This window comes from Melanostigma gelatinosum (assembly GCF_949748355.1).
Source record: "Melanostigma gelatinosum genome assembly, chromosome: 3".
NCBI classification, from domain to species: Eukaryota; Metazoa; Chordata; class Actinopteri; order Perciformes; family Zoarcidae; genus Melanostigma; species Melanostigma gelatinosum.
The window spans coordinates 19,535,272-19,552,398 of NC_136636.1; the positions used below are offsets into that span (position 1 = coordinate 19,535,272).

The 17,127-nt window shown below is 43.5% G+C and overlaps 3 protein-coding genes across 4 annotated transcripts; 1 reads left to right on the top strand and 2 right to left on the bottom strand.

Annotated features, from left to right (window-relative positions):
• The first annotated feature begins 623 nt into the window (after positions 1–623).
• Positions 624–4,857, top strand: slc32a1 (solute carrier family 32 member 1). The gene is made up of 2 exons (XM_079296457.1): positions 624–1,319; positions 2,444–4,857. The coding sequence occupies exons 1-2, from the start codon at positions 927–929 to the stop codon at positions 3,629–3,631; spliced, it is 1,581 nt and encodes a 526-aa protein (XP_079152583.1). The 5' UTR covers positions 624–926; the 3' UTR covers positions 3,632–4,857.
• Positions 4,858–6,120: 1,263 nt separating this feature from the next.
• On the bottom strand, positions 6,121–10,355 carry aurka (aurora kinase A). Of its 2 annotated transcripts, none has more exons than XM_079266240.1 (9): positions 10,097–10,355; positions 9,663–9,728; positions 8,979–9,105; positions 8,861–8,900; positions 8,576–8,767; positions 7,781–7,919; positions 7,411–7,559; positions 7,000–7,174; positions 6,121–6,852 (listed from the first exon to the last, which is right to left on the bottom strand). In XM_079266240.1, exons 2-9 carry the CDS (start codon positions 9,723–9,725, stop codon positions 6,670–6,672), a joined length of 1,068 nt encoding a protein of 355 aa, XP_079122366.1. In that variant the 5' UTR covers positions 9,726–9,728; positions 10,097–10,355; the 3' UTR covers positions 6,121–6,669. The 2 variants fall into 2 exon arrangements, with proteins under 2 accessions (XP_079122366.1, XP_079122365.1); XM_079266239.1 differs by having other exon boundaries at positions 8,979–9,315.
• Positions 10,356–10,688: 333 nt separating this feature from the next.
• Positions 10,689–16,779, bottom strand: prelid3b (PRELI domain containing 3). The gene is made up of 6 exons (XM_079297096.1): positions 16,699–16,779; positions 15,737–15,905; positions 14,180–14,269; positions 13,742–13,812; positions 13,535–13,637; positions 10,689–12,925 (listed from the first exon to the last, which is right to left on the bottom strand). Exons 1-6 carry the CDS (start codon positions 16,728–16,730, stop codon positions 12,809–12,811), a joined length of 582 nt encoding a protein of 193 aa, XP_079153222.1. The 5' UTR covers positions 16,731–16,779; the 3' UTR covers positions 10,689–12,808.
• Positions 16,780–17,127: the final 348 nt, after the last annotated feature.

The following is a 17,127-nucleotide window of genomic DNA, read 5'->3' on the forward strand; positions in this document are numbered from 1 at the left end:
TAAACCCGATCCGTGAAATCCAAGAAACAACCGTTACTATTTTGACGCTCCACGTCCTCTTCTCGTGAAAAAGAATAATGAATACAAATAATTAGATTTGTTTTTAAATAAAAAAATCCTATATTTGTATGTTTTTTTTCAATCTTGTCCAAAGCGTTTGGGATTTCGTCAAATTCCAGCCTCCTTTTATATGCGTAAAGTTATGCGGGATTTGAGGCCCGAGGAATGTCATTGGATGTCAGGATGAGGTATTATAGATTATGGGTTGGGGAAGGGGTGGTGGGGGTACTGCAAGCACCTCCCCTAGAAATGCAGCAAATCTCTCCCGTTTTCTCCTGGTGGGGCACTGGGAGGGCTGGAGACGTGCTTTGCATTGGCAGGCTGATGAGGACACGTGTCTCCTCCCTGCCTTGCCCCCCCCCCCCCCCGGGCTCCACGGTACCGCATTGGCATCAGTAAAGGCACCTGAAAACCGACAACCATCTCCTGGAAACGCTGCCTGTCGCCTTATAACCTAAAAGAAAACGATATCATAGGCCCTGCAGAAACCTGTGGCTCGCCTTTCTTCGTGCGTAAAGCTTTTGCGCACACCGCTGAACTGCCTCAGAGACTCAAAAAGGTGCGCTACTCGTCGAGCATCAGAGCGCAGTGTGAAGATGCAGAAACGGAGCAGCGACGTCTGAAGGTGACATGAACCTGGAGATATTCAAGAGCAGCGGGCGTATACTAAACAAGAAGTGGAGATAGCAACTGAAAACCGTCGGTGTCTTAAAACAAAACACAACTTGCGCTTTTCCTCGTGGCTTTATATCTAATGCAGAGAATCAAGAGCTGTCATCCAAAGTAACCTCACATTTTTACCGACAGGAGGAGAAGAACACACGAATTAAGCTGCAGAAAGTTGCGATTCGGGAGAGGATCGAAAAATGGCGACGTCAATCAGAAGCAAGCTTTCGAATAAACTGTCAAATGCAGCCACCACTGTCTCCAACAAATCCCAGGCGAAGGTGAGCGGGATGTTCGCCAGGATGGGGTTCCAGGCCGCCACCGACGAGGAGGGACTGGGCTTCGTTGCGTGCGATGACCTGGACTACGACCACCGGCAAGGCATGCAGATGGACATTTTGACGACCGATGAGATTGGAGGCGAGGGGAGCGGAGACGGAGGCGGACTGGACGGGGACAGCCACTACCAGAGGGACGGGACCGGTCCACCGCGCTCGGGCTCAAAAGACGGAGATCCCGCCAACGAGTTGACTGAAGACAAACCAAAAATCACCGCGTGGGAGGCGGGCTGGAACGTCACGAATGCGATCCAGGTAAAGCCGCACTTCACGGATTATAAACGGGCAGGTACGGTGCCCGGTTCTAATTGGCCGAGTCGCCTCCAGAGCGGCTGTGAAATTTGAGATAGAGGAACACCTGCGACCGCATACAAAGGTTGATTAAAATATTCATGTTCAAAACACCACAGGTTATGTCCATTTGAAGCAACTTCTTAAGTCGCTGTTTTTTAATAATAATGATGTAAAAAGATTCACCCAAATTACTTTTATCTTAACAGCAGCTTGCTTGAGCCCAACAATGTTTTTTTATTCTGACATATTTTGCATTGGAGCAGAGCAGAGATTTCCGAACAGCTAAGGTGTTACAATGCGCTGAAAAAAGGGAGGTAGTTGATGCCCTGTGCCCCCCCCCCTCCCTTTCCTCCTCCCCTCAACACACACATTCTTTGTCTGTATGATGCCCAGTGTCACCGATGCACGCCCCTGATAACTGCTCAACTAATACTCCGCGTGTCAATGAATACATTAAGCTGTAAAGATAAACACAATCGTTGTGTAGACTTCGAGAGCGCTATCTCTGGATTTTTTTCTCTCCATCTTTTGGGATTATTGGGCACGTTATTAATTGCAACTATAATATAAAGACTAAGAAAATGGGTTAAAATGTCTGAACACATAGGACTACTATTAAAGCAATACAATGTAAAGAGCCACATGTATTTTAAATGTGTGTTGGCAATTGCATTTGCGTACAGACATAAGTAACAGAAAAGAGATATTTGTGATCAGTCAAAGTGCGAGGATTTACTCGAGAGTGGAGCATTCAGGCTCTGCGACAAAAATCTCTCGACGCGATCCTTTTCATGCCTCATCACGGCTGTGGTCACGGCGGTCACCGTGACGTCGGAGCGTGTCTCCTCCAGTTTGCGGTGACGTCAGAAGCAGGGCGGATGCGCTCAAAGCGAAGTGGAAAACCCACAACATTAAAACGGGAGGGACATCATTGAAGAGTCAGGCAGACCAAAGCCAGGGCCCGAGTCATGCGATTTGTTTAATTGAAATAAAATGTCTTCAGAAAAGTATTACTGATTCATATTTAATCACCAACAGTTTAACCCATTCACAATGTTCGTGCCCTTCCTGTTTTATGTTTACAGGGGATGTTCGTTCTTGGGTTGCCCTACGCCATCCTGCACGGAGGATACCTCGGACTTTTTCTCATTATTTTCGCCGCCGTTGTGTGCTGTTACACGGGGAAAATCCTCATTGCCTGTCTGTACGAGGAGGACGAAGACGGACAGCTCGTCCGTGTGCGGGACTCCTATGTGGACATTGCCAACGCCTGCTGCGCGCCCAGATTCCCATCTTTAGGTGGTCATATCGTGAATGTAGCCCAAATCATAGAGCTAGTGATGACTTGCATCCTGTATGTGGTGGTCAGTGGTAACCTCATGTATAACAGCTTCCCCAACATGCCAATATCCCAGAAGTCGTGGGCCATCATCGCCACCGCCGCTCTCCTCCCCTGCGCCTTCCTCAAGAGCCTGAAAGCCGTCTCCAAGTTCAGCTTGCTGTGCACGATGGCCCACTTTGTCATCAACGTCCTGGTGATAGCCTATTGCCTCTCCAGGGCGAGGGACTGGGCCTGGGACAAGGTCAAGTTTTACATCGATGTCAAGAAGTTCCCGATCTCCATTGGGATTATCGTGTTCAGCTACACCTCGCAGATCTTCCTGCCGTCTCTGGAGGGGAACATGTCGAAACCGAGCGAGTTCCACTGCATGATGAACTGGACTCACATCGCTGCCTGCATCCTCAAGGGCCTGTTCGCCCTCGTGGCCTACTTGACCTGGGCCGATACGACCAAGGAGGTCATCACAGACAACCTGCCCTCAACCATCAGAGCCGTTGTCAACCTCTTTCTTGTGGCAAAAGCCTTGCTGTCGTATCCGCTGCCGTTTTTCGCCGCTGTCGAGGTATTCGAGAAATCGTTTTTCCAGGACGGAGGACGGGCGGCCTTTCCAGCTTGCTACGCGGGCGATGGACGCATAAAGTCCTGGGGACTCAGTCTCCGATGCCTCCTTGTTGTGTTCACCTTGCTCATGGCGATCTATGTGCCACATTTCGCCCTCCTCATGGGTCTCACTGGCAGCCTGACAGGTGCAGGCCTGTGCTTTCTGCTTCCCAGTCTCTTCCACCTCAGGCTTTTATGGAGAAAGCTGCTATGGCACCAGGTTTTCTTTGACGTCGCCATATTTGTAATAGGAGGTATATGCAGCATATCTGGTTTTATCCACTCAGTAGAAGGTCTGGTAGAGGCTTTTCAATATAACATACAAGAGTAGATGCATTGCTGGAACTAGATGTAAACTGCTAATCGCTATTTAGTGAAAAAAAGAAAAAAAAGAAACACGACTTCTCGGCAAGCGCAGCCCCTCTGCTTAATTCATGCGTAAAAAGCGCGCTCACAACACACGCGGAGATTTCCGCATTCATACAGTCTTGCATCAATTCAGAAAAAATGCGCGCACACACACACACACACACACACACACACACACACACACACACAGAGAGAGAGAAATAGAGTCAGTGACAGTGAGGGAATCCAGTGCATCCACAACACACTATAAGGACAGTACATGTTGTATAAATATGCCAACAAACCTACATATTTTCCAGTGGAGTGAACGTTTACAATATTGACCTTAAACTAAATGGGCAGTTAAAAGGGCAGTTTGTCTCTTCGTCGCACGAGACTTCACTTCATGTAACGCTAGAGTTTGCGATGGACGGGCTTTCGACAGCATAATGTGATTTAAGTTTATTTAAGATAAGAATAAAAAAAACGTTATGAAATGCCACTCTCTTCGATAGGTAATTTGCAATATGATTATGGGCAGTGAATGTGGTGTTAAATAAAGAAAAAGCCTGTGGACACGCAAAATAACACAATGGCAATAACCAGCAGTAAAACACACGAATGCGAATAGAAATATGTTAAAGAATAGCGAAGCTTCGTTATAAATGAGGAAATTGGACCGTCCCCGAGCAGTTTAAAAATACTGAATGCAAAATATCAAAGTACACAGCAGCTATACAAACTATGCATTGAATGTATGACATTTTAGACACACAAAAAAATAATGAAACTGGGAAGTGGAAATGACAAAAATCCTCCAAATTTCGATTATTCTGCGTGAAACTGTGAACAGTTTTGCTTTGATATATTTTTTTCTCCAATATTTGAAATTCATCTTCAGCTTTTAAAATTGGCAATGAATAAATTCACCTGACCTGCACACATTCAACCCCCCACACCCTGGCCCGAATCTCACCATAATGTTTGTGTCAATGCATTTGGAAACACATGGCGTGTTCTGGTATTAATTGGAAGATTCCCGTCTTGAAAATTCGGTGTCTGAAAATCTTTAAAGAAAAAGAAAAAGAGATCACTAAAGAGGAAAATGTGCATAGACATTTTTCATTGTGTGCAATCCAATGGGTCCTGTTGTTATAAAACAGTATGTGTAGTGTGTTGTTGTGGTTTCAAAAAGATGGAATGTATATCTCAAAGTCGTTATCATATATCGTGAAATTAATATTAAAGAACAATGAAATAAGTGAAATTATATTGTAAAAATGTGTGTGGTTTTATGTAAAACGAAAAACGTTCAGAACATGTATTTTTTTTCTCTATAATAAAAGACAGAAAATGGAGAAAATAGTCGCATTCAATTTCTTTCTTTTTTTTAAAATCGAAGTTGAAGCTAATATACAGTGTAAGGGCTGCAAAGGCCTGGTGGCTTAAAGGAAAAAGAATCACGTGTGTCTTGGTGTTTGTGTGTGTAATACCAAAAAGCCTACATGATGTACACCGGGCCTTGCGTCCCCGCGTGCTCAAGTGAAAGGAATCTCGACTGATGTGCTGCAGGCACATCTGTCCGCTGGGAGTTTTCTGCAGAGACATCTGGACAAACCGTTTATTCACTGAGTAAGCTAATCTCCAGCTGTTGAAACATAAAGCTATACTGGTGCATACGAATGCGCGGATGGAGCACCTACACTGCTGCTTACAAGAAGGGGCCAGTTCACCTGCAACGAAGCTCCAGGGAGAGAACAAAAGTGATCAAATATGTCTAATGGGATCAGCAGATTGACAGCCGAGAAGCGCGAGCAGAAATCCCATTGGTACATCTCACTGAAAGTCCTCAATAATGTGGGCATATCAGACAGTATGCAATAAAAGCCTATCTGAAATAATTCAGCCAGTTTCCTGAGGACACGCATCACCAGTTTTAACAATCAGACAGAATTAGCAAACAATGTCTTAACTTAAAAGCACAAAAGGCAAATAGCGTCACACAAGTAAAGCCGGGAATCTAAATGAAGGATTTCTAAGATTACTTGCAATAATACGAATTTCCGTTCATAATCTTCTCAGTTTTACTAAACATTATTGTGCCTCGGGCGCCACCTAGTGCACCAAAACAGAAACATGACAGCAGTAGGGCCATCGGCCCCATCCATGCACGTGGCAGGCATACTTCAGTCGTTTTAACGTTTTCATCCAGAGAATGTTTTGTTGTCGCTTTAATTGCTTTGCACATTGAACTGGCCTCCAATGAAACAGCAGTGTGACATCCTTGTATTTCATTATTTGATATTGACTGATAATTGTGCCAATCATAACCGTTTTAGTCACTAAGTTTTTCCAACAAGGAAACTTTCCCGTTGACTCTTTTTTTTTTTTAAAGAACCATGGCTTAAATTTATACTTCACAATTTAAAAAGACAAACTTGACGTTTTTTTTAATTCTTCAGTTACACAAAAATTAAAAACATGATAAAAGCAAAAATAATAACTTCACATTTAAACGTTTTATTGTAGGTGCAAATAAATGTGGAACAGGTTTATTAACAGTGTCAGTGGAATTAATAGCTAAAATCTGTAACAATTTCCCAATCCAACTCTAGTGGTATGCTGGCGCCCTCTGCTGGCCACATGCCGCTGGAGGCGCTTAATAAAATGAGGGTTGATGGAATGATTTACTGTAAGATGTATACCGTTTAATTCAAAAGTGACATATTCCACGATAGATGTTCTTGTATTTCAAGTAATAGCATTTTAGAAAAGCTCAATAAAATTCTCACAATGACGCAAAAAGTTAAATATTTACAGGCAAGAGGATGCCATTTGTTAAACAAGGATAAGATACAAAAAGACAAAAACATCCACAAGAAGTGATTTCAAAGTCAATATAGTAGTACAAGCCGATTCTAAATAATCAGCTGCCCACTGGTGTCCATGTGCCACACCTCTGTGGTCCGCACCACTGCACCCTCACATGTACAGCTCTCAGGTCTGAGGGGACAATAAGGCTCACTGGCCGAGCTCTTCCTTGGTCATGGTTGTGGGTTTCTTGGTGGCGCTCTCGACCACCCAGGGGTGGGACAGGACTCCCCGGATGGGCAGTCTGTGCATTGGGTTGTGCTTCAGAAGCCTAGCAACCAAGTCTTTGGCTCCAGCACCGATATTGGCCTGTGCGGGGTAGGTGTACTCCACCTGGATGACAAAGACAACCAGCACAAAAGGTTTACCAGCTAAACTGTAGCGCAAGGCCTGCAAACTCAAGTGGAAGGAAAAGGCTTCGGAAACTACAGAGCTCTACATTATATGCTAATTGTTGGAGTGTAGCTATTCATGCCTTACCCTCGATATCTTGCGGTAGGTCTCCTCGTGACTTTTTGTTTCAAAGGGGGGTTTTCCAACCAGGAACTCGTAGCAAAGGACGCCCAGACTCCACAGATCCACCTTTTCATCATGAGTTTTCCCCTCAATCATCTCCGGAGGCAAGTAGTCCAGCGTGCCACAGAGCGTGGATCTCCTGAACAGAGAGACATTAATAAAGTTAGTTTGAAAGCTCCCAGTGATGTAGAGGGGCACCAAGAGAAAGAAGAAGAAACAAGTAATTCCTGACCTGAGCACAGCCACTGACGCAAAACAAGTTAATTGCAAATGCAACTGAAACCATTATGCCAAACATTAAGATCACAGATTCAATAAAAGCTCTCCATCGAAAAAGGTTGAAAAGTAAAAATGCATATACCGGTATGTGCATACCTGGAGGAGGGAGTGTGAACAGACCAGCCAAAATCTGCAATCTTTAGCTCCCCGTTGGCCCCCAGCAACAGATTCTCTGGTTTGATGTCCCTGTGGATCACCTTCTTGGAGTGGCAATAGTCGAGTGCATCTGCCAGCTCCATGATGTACTATGACAGCACATAAAGCACGGTGAATACAACATGCATCACAGTCTGTATTTGACAGCATCCTCTTCATTTCTAAATGATAAACTTCAGGAAAGACACCCAACATAAAACAGGCTTTTGGAATTAGTGTAAATGTATACAAGTGTTTAAGTTGGTTATGTCAATTGCTCATTTGACAGCAAAGTACACTTTTTACAAAAAGGTCTTAAATTGGCACTTACTGTCGCACTTCTGGCCTCTGGAAAACATCCACAGCGCTGCAGCTCACTGTACAGTTCACCCTTGGGTGCAAACTCCAGGATGAGATAGACACGCGATGAGTCATGGAAGTAACCGTAGAGGCGCAGGATATTGGGGTGCCTGCAGGACATCAATCAATATTTCAAAAGAGCAAAATAAATGGACAGAACTAAAAAGGAAGCAAAGACATCAGCAGCTGCTTTACAGAGGAGGTCCACACCAACGATTTCTTTGGTTCCCAAAATGCAATCACTCAAGTCTTTCAAACAAAGACCGGCATGGGCCAATTCAGGTTAACTTAAAATAAAAGCAGGAATCTACTTGAATGAATTACCCAGTTGGAAAATACTTTAACCACAGTAACCAGTAAACACATTGTAGTGAGTTTATCTGACCATGCTGCAACAGCACACGACGACGGCTAAAGAGCAAAAGAGTGTTCACACTTGAAAGTGCCAGGCTTTATAAAACAACAACAAGGCCGGCATACGAGTGCATTAAACAGGGGGACCCAGTACTGCCATCACTGTTCATAGAGGCTCGAGTCTACAAGTGTATTACATAAATAATGAAAATGTTATGTGTGACAACAACTGGCCTACAAAGATGGAAGTTTGTCTCGCCAGTGATTCAGAAATCAGGGCAGTAAAACACATGTCCCGAAGCTCTTCGAGTTTTAATAAGGATGACCACTGTGTCACATTGCCTTTGGTCAGCCCCATTACAGTCATGATTCATATTTGGCACTACATTGCATAATTTGAACGACGAATTACCTGAGGTGAGACTGGATCTCCACTTCCCTCCTCAGCTGGTGCTCCACCCCGGCCTTCTCCAGCTGCTTCTTGAAGAGCACCTTCAGGGCCAAGATGAACCGACTTTGTTGCTCTCTGGCCAGGTAGACATTTCCAAATTTACCCTTTCCTAAGGGACGGCCGATGTCGAAATTCTCCAGGCTCCACCGCTTGCTGTGTGAGCGGAAACATGCATAGTTAGTTATAGACAATAACAAATTGTCGTCTATATGAAAAGAATAAAAAAGTACAATAATTCACACTTACTTTGATGCAGAGGTGTTTGAGTCATTCTTGGCAGGTTTGTCTGTCAACAAAAGATATTTCAGCATCTAAATAAAAGCAGCCACTCACAATTGATTAGTTGATTTTATGTTATGCTTACTCTGTGGCTTCTCCAGGTTTGCAGGTTCAGATGGTGGTTTGGCCGGCTCCAGGTTCACCTTGGGGACAATTGCCGTTGGTTGGATTTGCTGAGAAACGCGTTTGGGCTGCGGGACACGGTTTCCATTCTGAGTAGCAGGGTTCACATTATGATCAGTGGGGCGCGTGGCCTTGACAGCAACAGAGACGTGAGACGCCGACTTCTGGTGCATCATAGGCCGCTGGACGCGCTGAGGTCCATTCGACACACCTAGAACCCGCTGGTGCGGAGCTGGTGTAACTACAGTCATCGATGGCTGCTGAGACACAGGAATCCGCTTTGGCCCATCGCTGACCGACTGCAATCAAAGAAAATCCCCAAGCACGGAACAAACTGGCTTTTAAAAGACAAAGAAGCATTTTGGCTCCATCTTTTCTGGATGTGCTCTTTTGTTGACTTGAATTTCTTAACCCCAATCCTGTTGTAGTAACACTTTCAGCTGTATGTTTGGGTTTCGGCCTGTGTGTGCACGTCTACTCATAGCTGTGTGTCTGGTGTTTATAACTTAAACTTGAATAGTGTGCCGAGACTGTGTGAAGCCACTTCAAAGCTCAACACATTCACATCAACATACAATGACTAAGGTCAGAAAAGTGAGCCCACAACCTGTGACAGTATTAGTTTTATCTTAATGTTGTGCATTACCTTCACTTCTGGCCTTTGAAGCATCATGCCCTTTGTCAGCTTGAGCCTGGCAGCAGAGTCCATCTTCTGAGAAAGGGTACAGAAGAGGTTGTTTTAACACAAAGATGGATGATCATTTAAATGTAACGTTAGCCATTCTAGGTCAATTTACTTTGGCTACGTTGTCTCAATGTTACCATGAACATTAGCTTTGTTACCACAAACGTTGTGCAACGTATCACAGATGTTCCTTTTACTTATACAACATTCATTAAGGAAAAGGGATAATAATTGAAAACAAATTGTAATAAATTACAAGCCGCCCAGTTGTAGCATTCTCCGTCGCGTGGCTAAAGTAATAAGTTAGGTTTGAACTAACATTAGCTATTTGGTAACTATAGCATCCAAAACACCCAACAAAACTCTACTGGTACGCAGTTGATAACGTTACTTACCTAAATGTCTTATTGCACAATCCCAGAGTAACGTTAGCTCTCAAACATGTAGCTTTAACGTTACCGCTAGCTAGCAGGTACGACTACCTACATAAATATTTAGTGTAACGTTACCGCGAGGTGGATTTTCAACGCTCTCGCAGTACAGCTCCTTCTTAAAGACAGTTCGGTGTCGTAAGAAGGTAAACGCTGATGAATACGGATCAAACTAAACTATAAATATATGCGGATTCCAGTTCAGATTGTGCTATCTAACACACTTCCCCCAAACACTGCTCGTCTGACTTCAGTTTCAAACGTCCCTCTGTTCAAAACCTTTAAATGCACCGCGACCACCGATTGGCTGAGAGAATGCTCTGTGCTCGCGCACCATAGGCTGATTTTAAAGGGTGTAGCGTGACGTCAGAGGAAATCCTCCCAAACAGCAGAGGGCCGCAGCAGACAAATCAGACGGCCCGCCGACACCCTATATGAACTACACACAACTCATATACCTATGAAACCTACACATTCTGCACATGGTGGAAAACTTTTATTAGATGGCCATTATTTATTTTAGTTCAAATACAATCAGACACAAGACACTTTAAATAACTCGTACATTTTGTTCTGCTTATAAGGCTGCTCAGAGGTGAGAGCCCAAACAATACTTGCACATTTTGCTCAGTGCAATTTCATGAACTGTCATCGGTGCAGTCCTGCTGCATCAGGGCCACGGCTAGTGGAGCTTCACTGCTGTTTAGCTAGCAGAGTGAGTCATTTAGAAAAATGTGGCACACAGAGCATACAGTAAATAACTTTATTTTCAACTATTCACTTTACACTTCCCCCGCCCAGTCTGTAACTTCAAAAACATAGAATTAACTTTGGCCCAACCTTTTCTACCAGGTGACATTACATAAAATATATACATATATATATATTTTACACTCGGCTACTTCTCAAGATGAAATTAGAAGTCTATCATTTGGCCAACATGTGGCATCATAACTCTTGAATTCAAGTGAGTGACCAACGTTGGAAGAATGCAGTCGTACTGGTCCACACCTGCTGCAGGTGTTCCAGTGTGTAGCCTCTGATAATATAGAGAAGCACATCACAAATATACCTTCACAGCTAACAATACAGTCATTGACTGAACCTCCTAAATTCAATCCATTTGGCAGAATCATGTGCATTTGACAAGTTTTCACACAGGCCATATTGCTACTTGAAAACAATAGTCAGATAAATATCCACTCCCATGTTAGATATATGACGACTTGCATTGAATTCTTACTTAAAAATAGAGCACTTCGTTTTCTGAATACATTTGATTTGCATTTCAACACTATCCTGGCCTTTTTTACTTCAGGGCCTAATTTCAAGAACTGCTGGGAAAAGTCTTTTATCAAACAGGTTAACATATTTTATTTTATTATCACATTCTGCAGTTGGTGAAACTGTTTCTTTTAACAAGTACCCAGACATAATGCACAAATTGCAATTATTAACCAAGCATGTTTTATAACATTTCTCAATGTGCAACCGAAGTTGCAACTCACTCTTTAAATAAAATTCCTGTTACAGGTTGTGTTTATAATAGAGAAACTAAATCGATCACATCTCCACACTGCTGTCTTACATAAAGAAAGACCTTCTCAAATACATGTCTGTCAAACATTCACAGATCATCAGCATCGTCACATGTGTAGCAGCTTTTCATTGTTAACACGCATTATCTCGGAAAGTGCAAATAAAAGTCGACGCAAAGCTCTCAGATCTCTCGCTGAGAGGACCAGTAGTATCGATAAAACAGTTTTGAGTTCAGCAAACACGTCCAGGTAGTGAACCTGAACGCGTCACTAAACGTTTTTACTGTTGTGTTTAGTCTCCACACATCTTTCTGATTTATATCAAAGTTATACCAACGCAGCATTTGAGAAGGCCTTCTACCGTTCTTCAAAAACATAAATATGCCAAATACCTTGATCCCTTCATTTCACTTAAATAACATTAGTTATCACATAATAACAAAACACAGTTCATATTCAGGCTTACAGATGTCGCCTGGTGTAGTGCGTCGTGTTATTACTGAGGTCTCGCATGAAAACATTGTTGGCGATGGCTCTCTTGCACAAATAAACATGCACATATCCCCATGTCAACCAAACCTCTCCCATGTACCCTCGACATGCATTGCATTTGTCTCCTGCCTCAACAAGGCACTGTTTTCTGCCAATGTGTCTCGACAGGAGCTTTCCTCCCAGTCCCCTCTATACATCTCATCGTAACTGTTTTTCTTTTACCTGTCGCTGTAAAAAGAGAGTTCATGCCAAAGGAGACTTCTGAGGTAAAAGTGCTGGACAAAAAGAGGTGCGTCTGCTTTGGCACTTTCCTTGTTTTCAGCTCATCCAGTGCCTGGGGCACCTCTTAGCTACATGTTTGTAAACCCACAGATAACAGTAGTGTTCAAACTTGTCCCTGAGTCTCTTATCACAGCGGGTCCTGTCAGGCAGCGTCCCACTAAAGACGCTCCACAGAAGCCCCTTATGCTGCCGTCTGCTGTTAAAAACATATCTAATGTAGATAGTAACAAGTATACGAGATGGATGAATTGTACCCTAAAACAATACAAAAAAACTCCAGAGCACCAAATCAGCACCAGAGCATCATAAAGAGAGGCTCGATGAGCAGTTTCTCTCAGATCCTGCTGGCAAAGAGAGGCAGGTGTCATTTCTCAGTGACCGCAGCAGCCATTGGGGCTCGTATGGTCCCGCGTGCTGCGGCTGCCAGCTCCTCGATCTCTGCATTCAGTCGCCTGATCACCCACTCCATGGCTTCACGGCCCTGACGGAGAACAAACAAATCAATAAACAATTTGTCCATACGAGGGGGAAATTAAGTGAATTAGATGAAGCTGAATAGATGGAAAGGACAAGATTGACCTGTTGCCATGAAAAGAAAAGAGAGCAGTGGTTCTCATCTTTCCAATAGCAAGACATTTAAGGAAAGATTATCTGAAAGCATGCTCCTTAATCTCTTAATTTGTGTTTAAATACTCAATAATAATATTCGTCAAGTTTTGTGGGGGTTTTTTCTTGTGAAATATTAAATATGTTACATTGTTTCGGGGCTTGTAAAAACCTGAAAAGCATCACAAGTTACTCTTTGCCTGTTTATGTCCACACTAAAGGGCAACATGTCGACGGTGCTTAATTTCAAGAGATCATAACCTAAAAAAGGTCGGGAACCACTGAAATAAAAGCACAGGTTTGTTATTTTGTGAGTAGTCCAGAACAAATAGTCCACATCATCAAGTGCAGGACCCAAACAATGTTCAATCTAGATGTTTAATTTAACATTTGTCATTTTGGGAACTATCAGAAAAGGGTTTCACACGTGTTCTGGGTCCCACTTTAAACAAAAATAAAAAAGAGCCTTCTAAGGATCTCTAACCTTTCCAGCGTTAGCAGAGATGGTGCTGGCCAATACTCCCTCCAAGTAACTGCTGAGGCTGACTCCTTTCACAGAGATGATCGCCTCCTGGGTCAGTATTGTTCTGGAGTTAAAAGAGGTTCAAAGAAAGTCCTGAATGCTTCAATTCATGATTCATTAGTGTCATTTAAAAATCCCTGCTTTGTCAAAGAAAAGAAAAAAACCTACTTGTCTTGGTCCTCAGGGTGTGGTTTGTATGTTAACTTTTCATCCACAGACACCATGTTTGTGAAAGTGATCTGCAGAGGAAATATCACAAAAGACAAATTCATGTTAAGATAACCGTCTTGTGCAGTAGCACAGCCCACAGCGAGACAACTCAGACAAGTCTCACAAGTGCATCAACAAACTTGCCTTGGTGAAAAGTTGATAGAATATTGATCACGCTAACAACCTGTGGAACAACCAAGACTTCATTCCAGAGGTAGAACGCAGTAAGCTCGCACGTGTTCAGCCCAACGGAAGGCGGGTGCTTTTTGGTTAAATAGAACGTGTTTTGTAAACAGGTGAGCAGGTTGCATAAACCACGGCCCCACAGTGACGGCGTAATCTCAACATTGACCCGAGGGTGCCAGCAGAGGAGGGTGTCGTGTCAGGAGTACTCACATTTGAGGACTGAAGTTCGAAAATCTTCTCTTTGGGATCCACAACCGAGTGCTCCTGAACGTACGTGTATGTTCGTGAGTTACCAATGATCTGAGGGCAAAGACGGAAACACGCTTAGTACAAACTCAAATTAAATTTTAGACTGTTTTTCTTGCAGATGTTACTTAATCTAAGTGCAGACTTGTTTTTTAAATGGTGCTTTTATTTACGCATTCATTTATTTATTTTCACACACAGAGCTTCATTCACTGTATTCATCCACAAATCATCCGTTGACGTCGACTTAATCTACCTTAAAGTTACAATGACATTTAAAAGAAAATTAAAAACTCACTGGAAGTTACTTCATCAGAGTTTCCAGTGGAAACACACCAGCAGAGACTACAGTTGAATAATATGCAGTCAATCTGAACTTGTCCTGCTCACACGCCTTGAATTTAACAAATACATTTATTTATTTTCCTTGAGACTTTAATCTAAAATTACATGATTACTTCATCTCACTTTAAATTAGTCTGTAATTCACATTCAGCGACTTCAGGCAGACCTCTGGGGACCAGTAGGCATCTTTTAGGTGCAGGTTCACGCGTTATACAAATGAAAAATAAAGCCTGAAATCTCCATGAATCTGATGTGCCACCCTACTTCTATACAAGGATCTGTTCAACTAGCTTGAGCTGTAATGAAATACACGAGTCTTCTGTCATTTATCGAAAAGAGGGATTATTGTAGAAGTCCATGCCCGTGTTTAAACTGGTGTCAGAGGAAGACGTCTTCATGATCCAGCCGCTCACGCTGTGGCTCAGGAGTGATTTGCTTGGAGACAATCTGATTACAGGTTGCGTCAATATGCAGTCACTGGGACAGTCTGTGTCACGGACTGTCCTTGGAATTAAAGGGGCTATTCATAGATGTTGTCTCTGACAACAACCCCATCCTCAGACACCGAAGAAAAAGGCCAAAGCTAAACAACAGCAGCTGGTTAGCCAGTGTTTTACAGAGGCTAAAACTCTATAGAATCTTTTTCCAGCCTTATCATTATAGTGAATTCAGAAAGTCTACAGACACTGTGGAAAGTTTAGATGACATGTTGCAGAAATCCCGAGACCTCCGTCATTGCCTCTCTTTCTAGTCGTGACCTTTAGCCAGACGGACAGAGATGGAAAGTTACATCACATGGTGTGAAGGGTTACATCTCAGCTATGAGAAAAGAATGGCACCGTGTCCTGTACAACACGAGCCGTGGCACATGGCCATGAACTCGCAGCTCGGCTCCATTCAGCAAACCGGGTCTGCGGCTGCCCCTGGACCGAAATAGCCTCGCGGGTTAATGTCACGCTCACAGCCTGGAAAGCATTAACCTGCAGTATCTCTGGGACGTAACGGACTCGGGCTAGAACCACGAGCACATACTTGCAGGTCGGGTCATGTGTTCCCCCATTCAGAGTCACATGTGTACATTTTGAGTGTGAAACCAAAGCAGTCACACTGCAAGGTTGCAGCAGCAGACATGTGACAGTGATGCCAGACAGCAGGCCAGTTTTTTTTTTAACTCACAGATTTCACTATGGATGGAAGACCCCACTCTGTGCCCAGCAGCCTTGTGCTGTGGAGGCGTCCCTGTTTGTCGATGCTTCTGTCCAACACATCCACTCCGATCACACTGGGGTTCATGGGGTTGGGATACTTCTGCATAGCAGCCTTGGTCACCGTCTCCCAAGGATGGCTGTGGAAGGAAAGCCAAAAAACAAACGTACTATTGAAGCATTGCAATAATAAGAAAGAATTTGACCAAGTAAAACAGTAAAATGCTAATTACACACAAAGCGTCGGGGGTAATATATCCATTAATGTATTATATAATAGCATACCCCTTTCTGGGGCCATTTGCAGGCACTAATTCGTTTTTCCTTTGATACTAGTACATTCAGCTAACAATACCTAGGCTTTTTGTTTTTACTCATGTGACATTTTCAATGCAGGACTTTAACTTGTGATGGATTCGGCTATTTTGCAGCACAGTATTGGTACTGTTACAAGGATCTGAACACTATCATCACCGTTTATGTGACATTATTCTGAAATGAACCACCCTGCAGACGTCTTGACATGATGTCAGCGTGTCAATATTTTTTGGGGCCACTTCATTAATTTAGCCTGGTTCCATAAGACCCGCACGTAAGGTGAACGAGGTGAAACGAAATGGCATTCAGTCTCAGTCATATCGGTTGATTTTTTTTTTTTTGGAAAGTAAAATTAATACAACGATCTGAAGTCAGGGTGGATGGTTGCCATGGAGACGCGTGGACGTGATGACGCAATCCAGTGACGCAATCAGCCACGGCGAAAAATAAATGTGGGAGAAAGGTCCTGACTTGCAAGTTACGCAATTCCATACCTTCGTTTTCTGCAAACAGTTATGTAACCGGATTAAAAGACAGCTGACTGAACTGCTTGACAATGAAATCTCTAAACACATCGCCGGGAATCAAAAAAACACAAATAATTTCACTACTTACTTAAATATGTGCTCTGACGCCCAGATCTTCATTGTTGAACGTTGTCTAGCTGACTGATGCCGGTGTCGAGCCGCTGCTGTAAGCCGGTTGGACTGACTGAAATCAGTGGCACGCGTTCAGAGACGTCAGCAAGTCCCCTCCCACTGTACCACAGCAGTCACGTGGGGTGCGATAGCTACGCACTTGCGCTCTTCTATGTACCGCATGAGTCAGCTGACACGCAGCAGCTGAATGAAATGGTTTATGTGTAAAGCTCGACAATGGAAAAGCCATAGACAATCACATGGTTATCGCTCCTCACCTGCAGCATGCAGTAGGCCACATTTACGATCAAGCTGTGGAACCTACAGTGTGGACATGTCGGCCATTTAACCTCGGATGTTACACAATTCAGCTCAGTGAAGGTTGAAGGTTCTCTGCAACCTTGAA

Excerpts from the sequence above, each read along its gene's own strand:
- slc32a1 (XM_079296457.1), top strand. The coding sequence starts at position 927 with ATGGCGACGTCAATCAGAAGCAAGCTTTCGAATAAACTGTCAAATGCA. Across the intron at positions 1,320-2,443 it reads ACGTCACGAATGCGATCCAG|GGGATGTTCGTTCTTGGGTT; the intron begins GTAAAGCCGCAC and ends TTATGTTTACAG.
- aurka (XM_079266239.1), bottom strand. The coding sequence starts at position 9,725 with ATGGACTCTGCTGCCAGGCTCAAGCTGACAAAGGGCATGATGCTTCAA. Across the intron at positions 7,920-8,575 it reads GAGATCCAGTCTCACCTCAG|GCACCCCAATATCCTGCGCC; the intron begins GTAATTCGTCGT and ends GATGTCCTGCAG. Across the intron at positions 6,853-6,999 it reads CCTACCGCAAGATATCGAGG|GTGGAGTACACCTACCCCGC; the intron begins GTAAGGCATGAA and ends TTTGTCATCCAG.
- prelid3b (XM_079297096.1), bottom strand. The coding sequence starts at position 16,730 with ATGAAGATCTGGGCGTCAGAGCACATATTTAA. Across the intron at positions 15,906-16,698 it reads GCGTCAGAGCACATATTTAA|CCATCCTTGGGAGACGGTGA; the intron begins GTAAGTAGTGAA and ends TTCCTTCCACAG. Across the intron at positions 12,926-13,534 it reads TCTCTGCTAACGCTGGAAAG|GGCCGTGAAGCCATGGAGTG; the intron begins GTTAGAGATCCT and ends GTTCTCCGTCAG.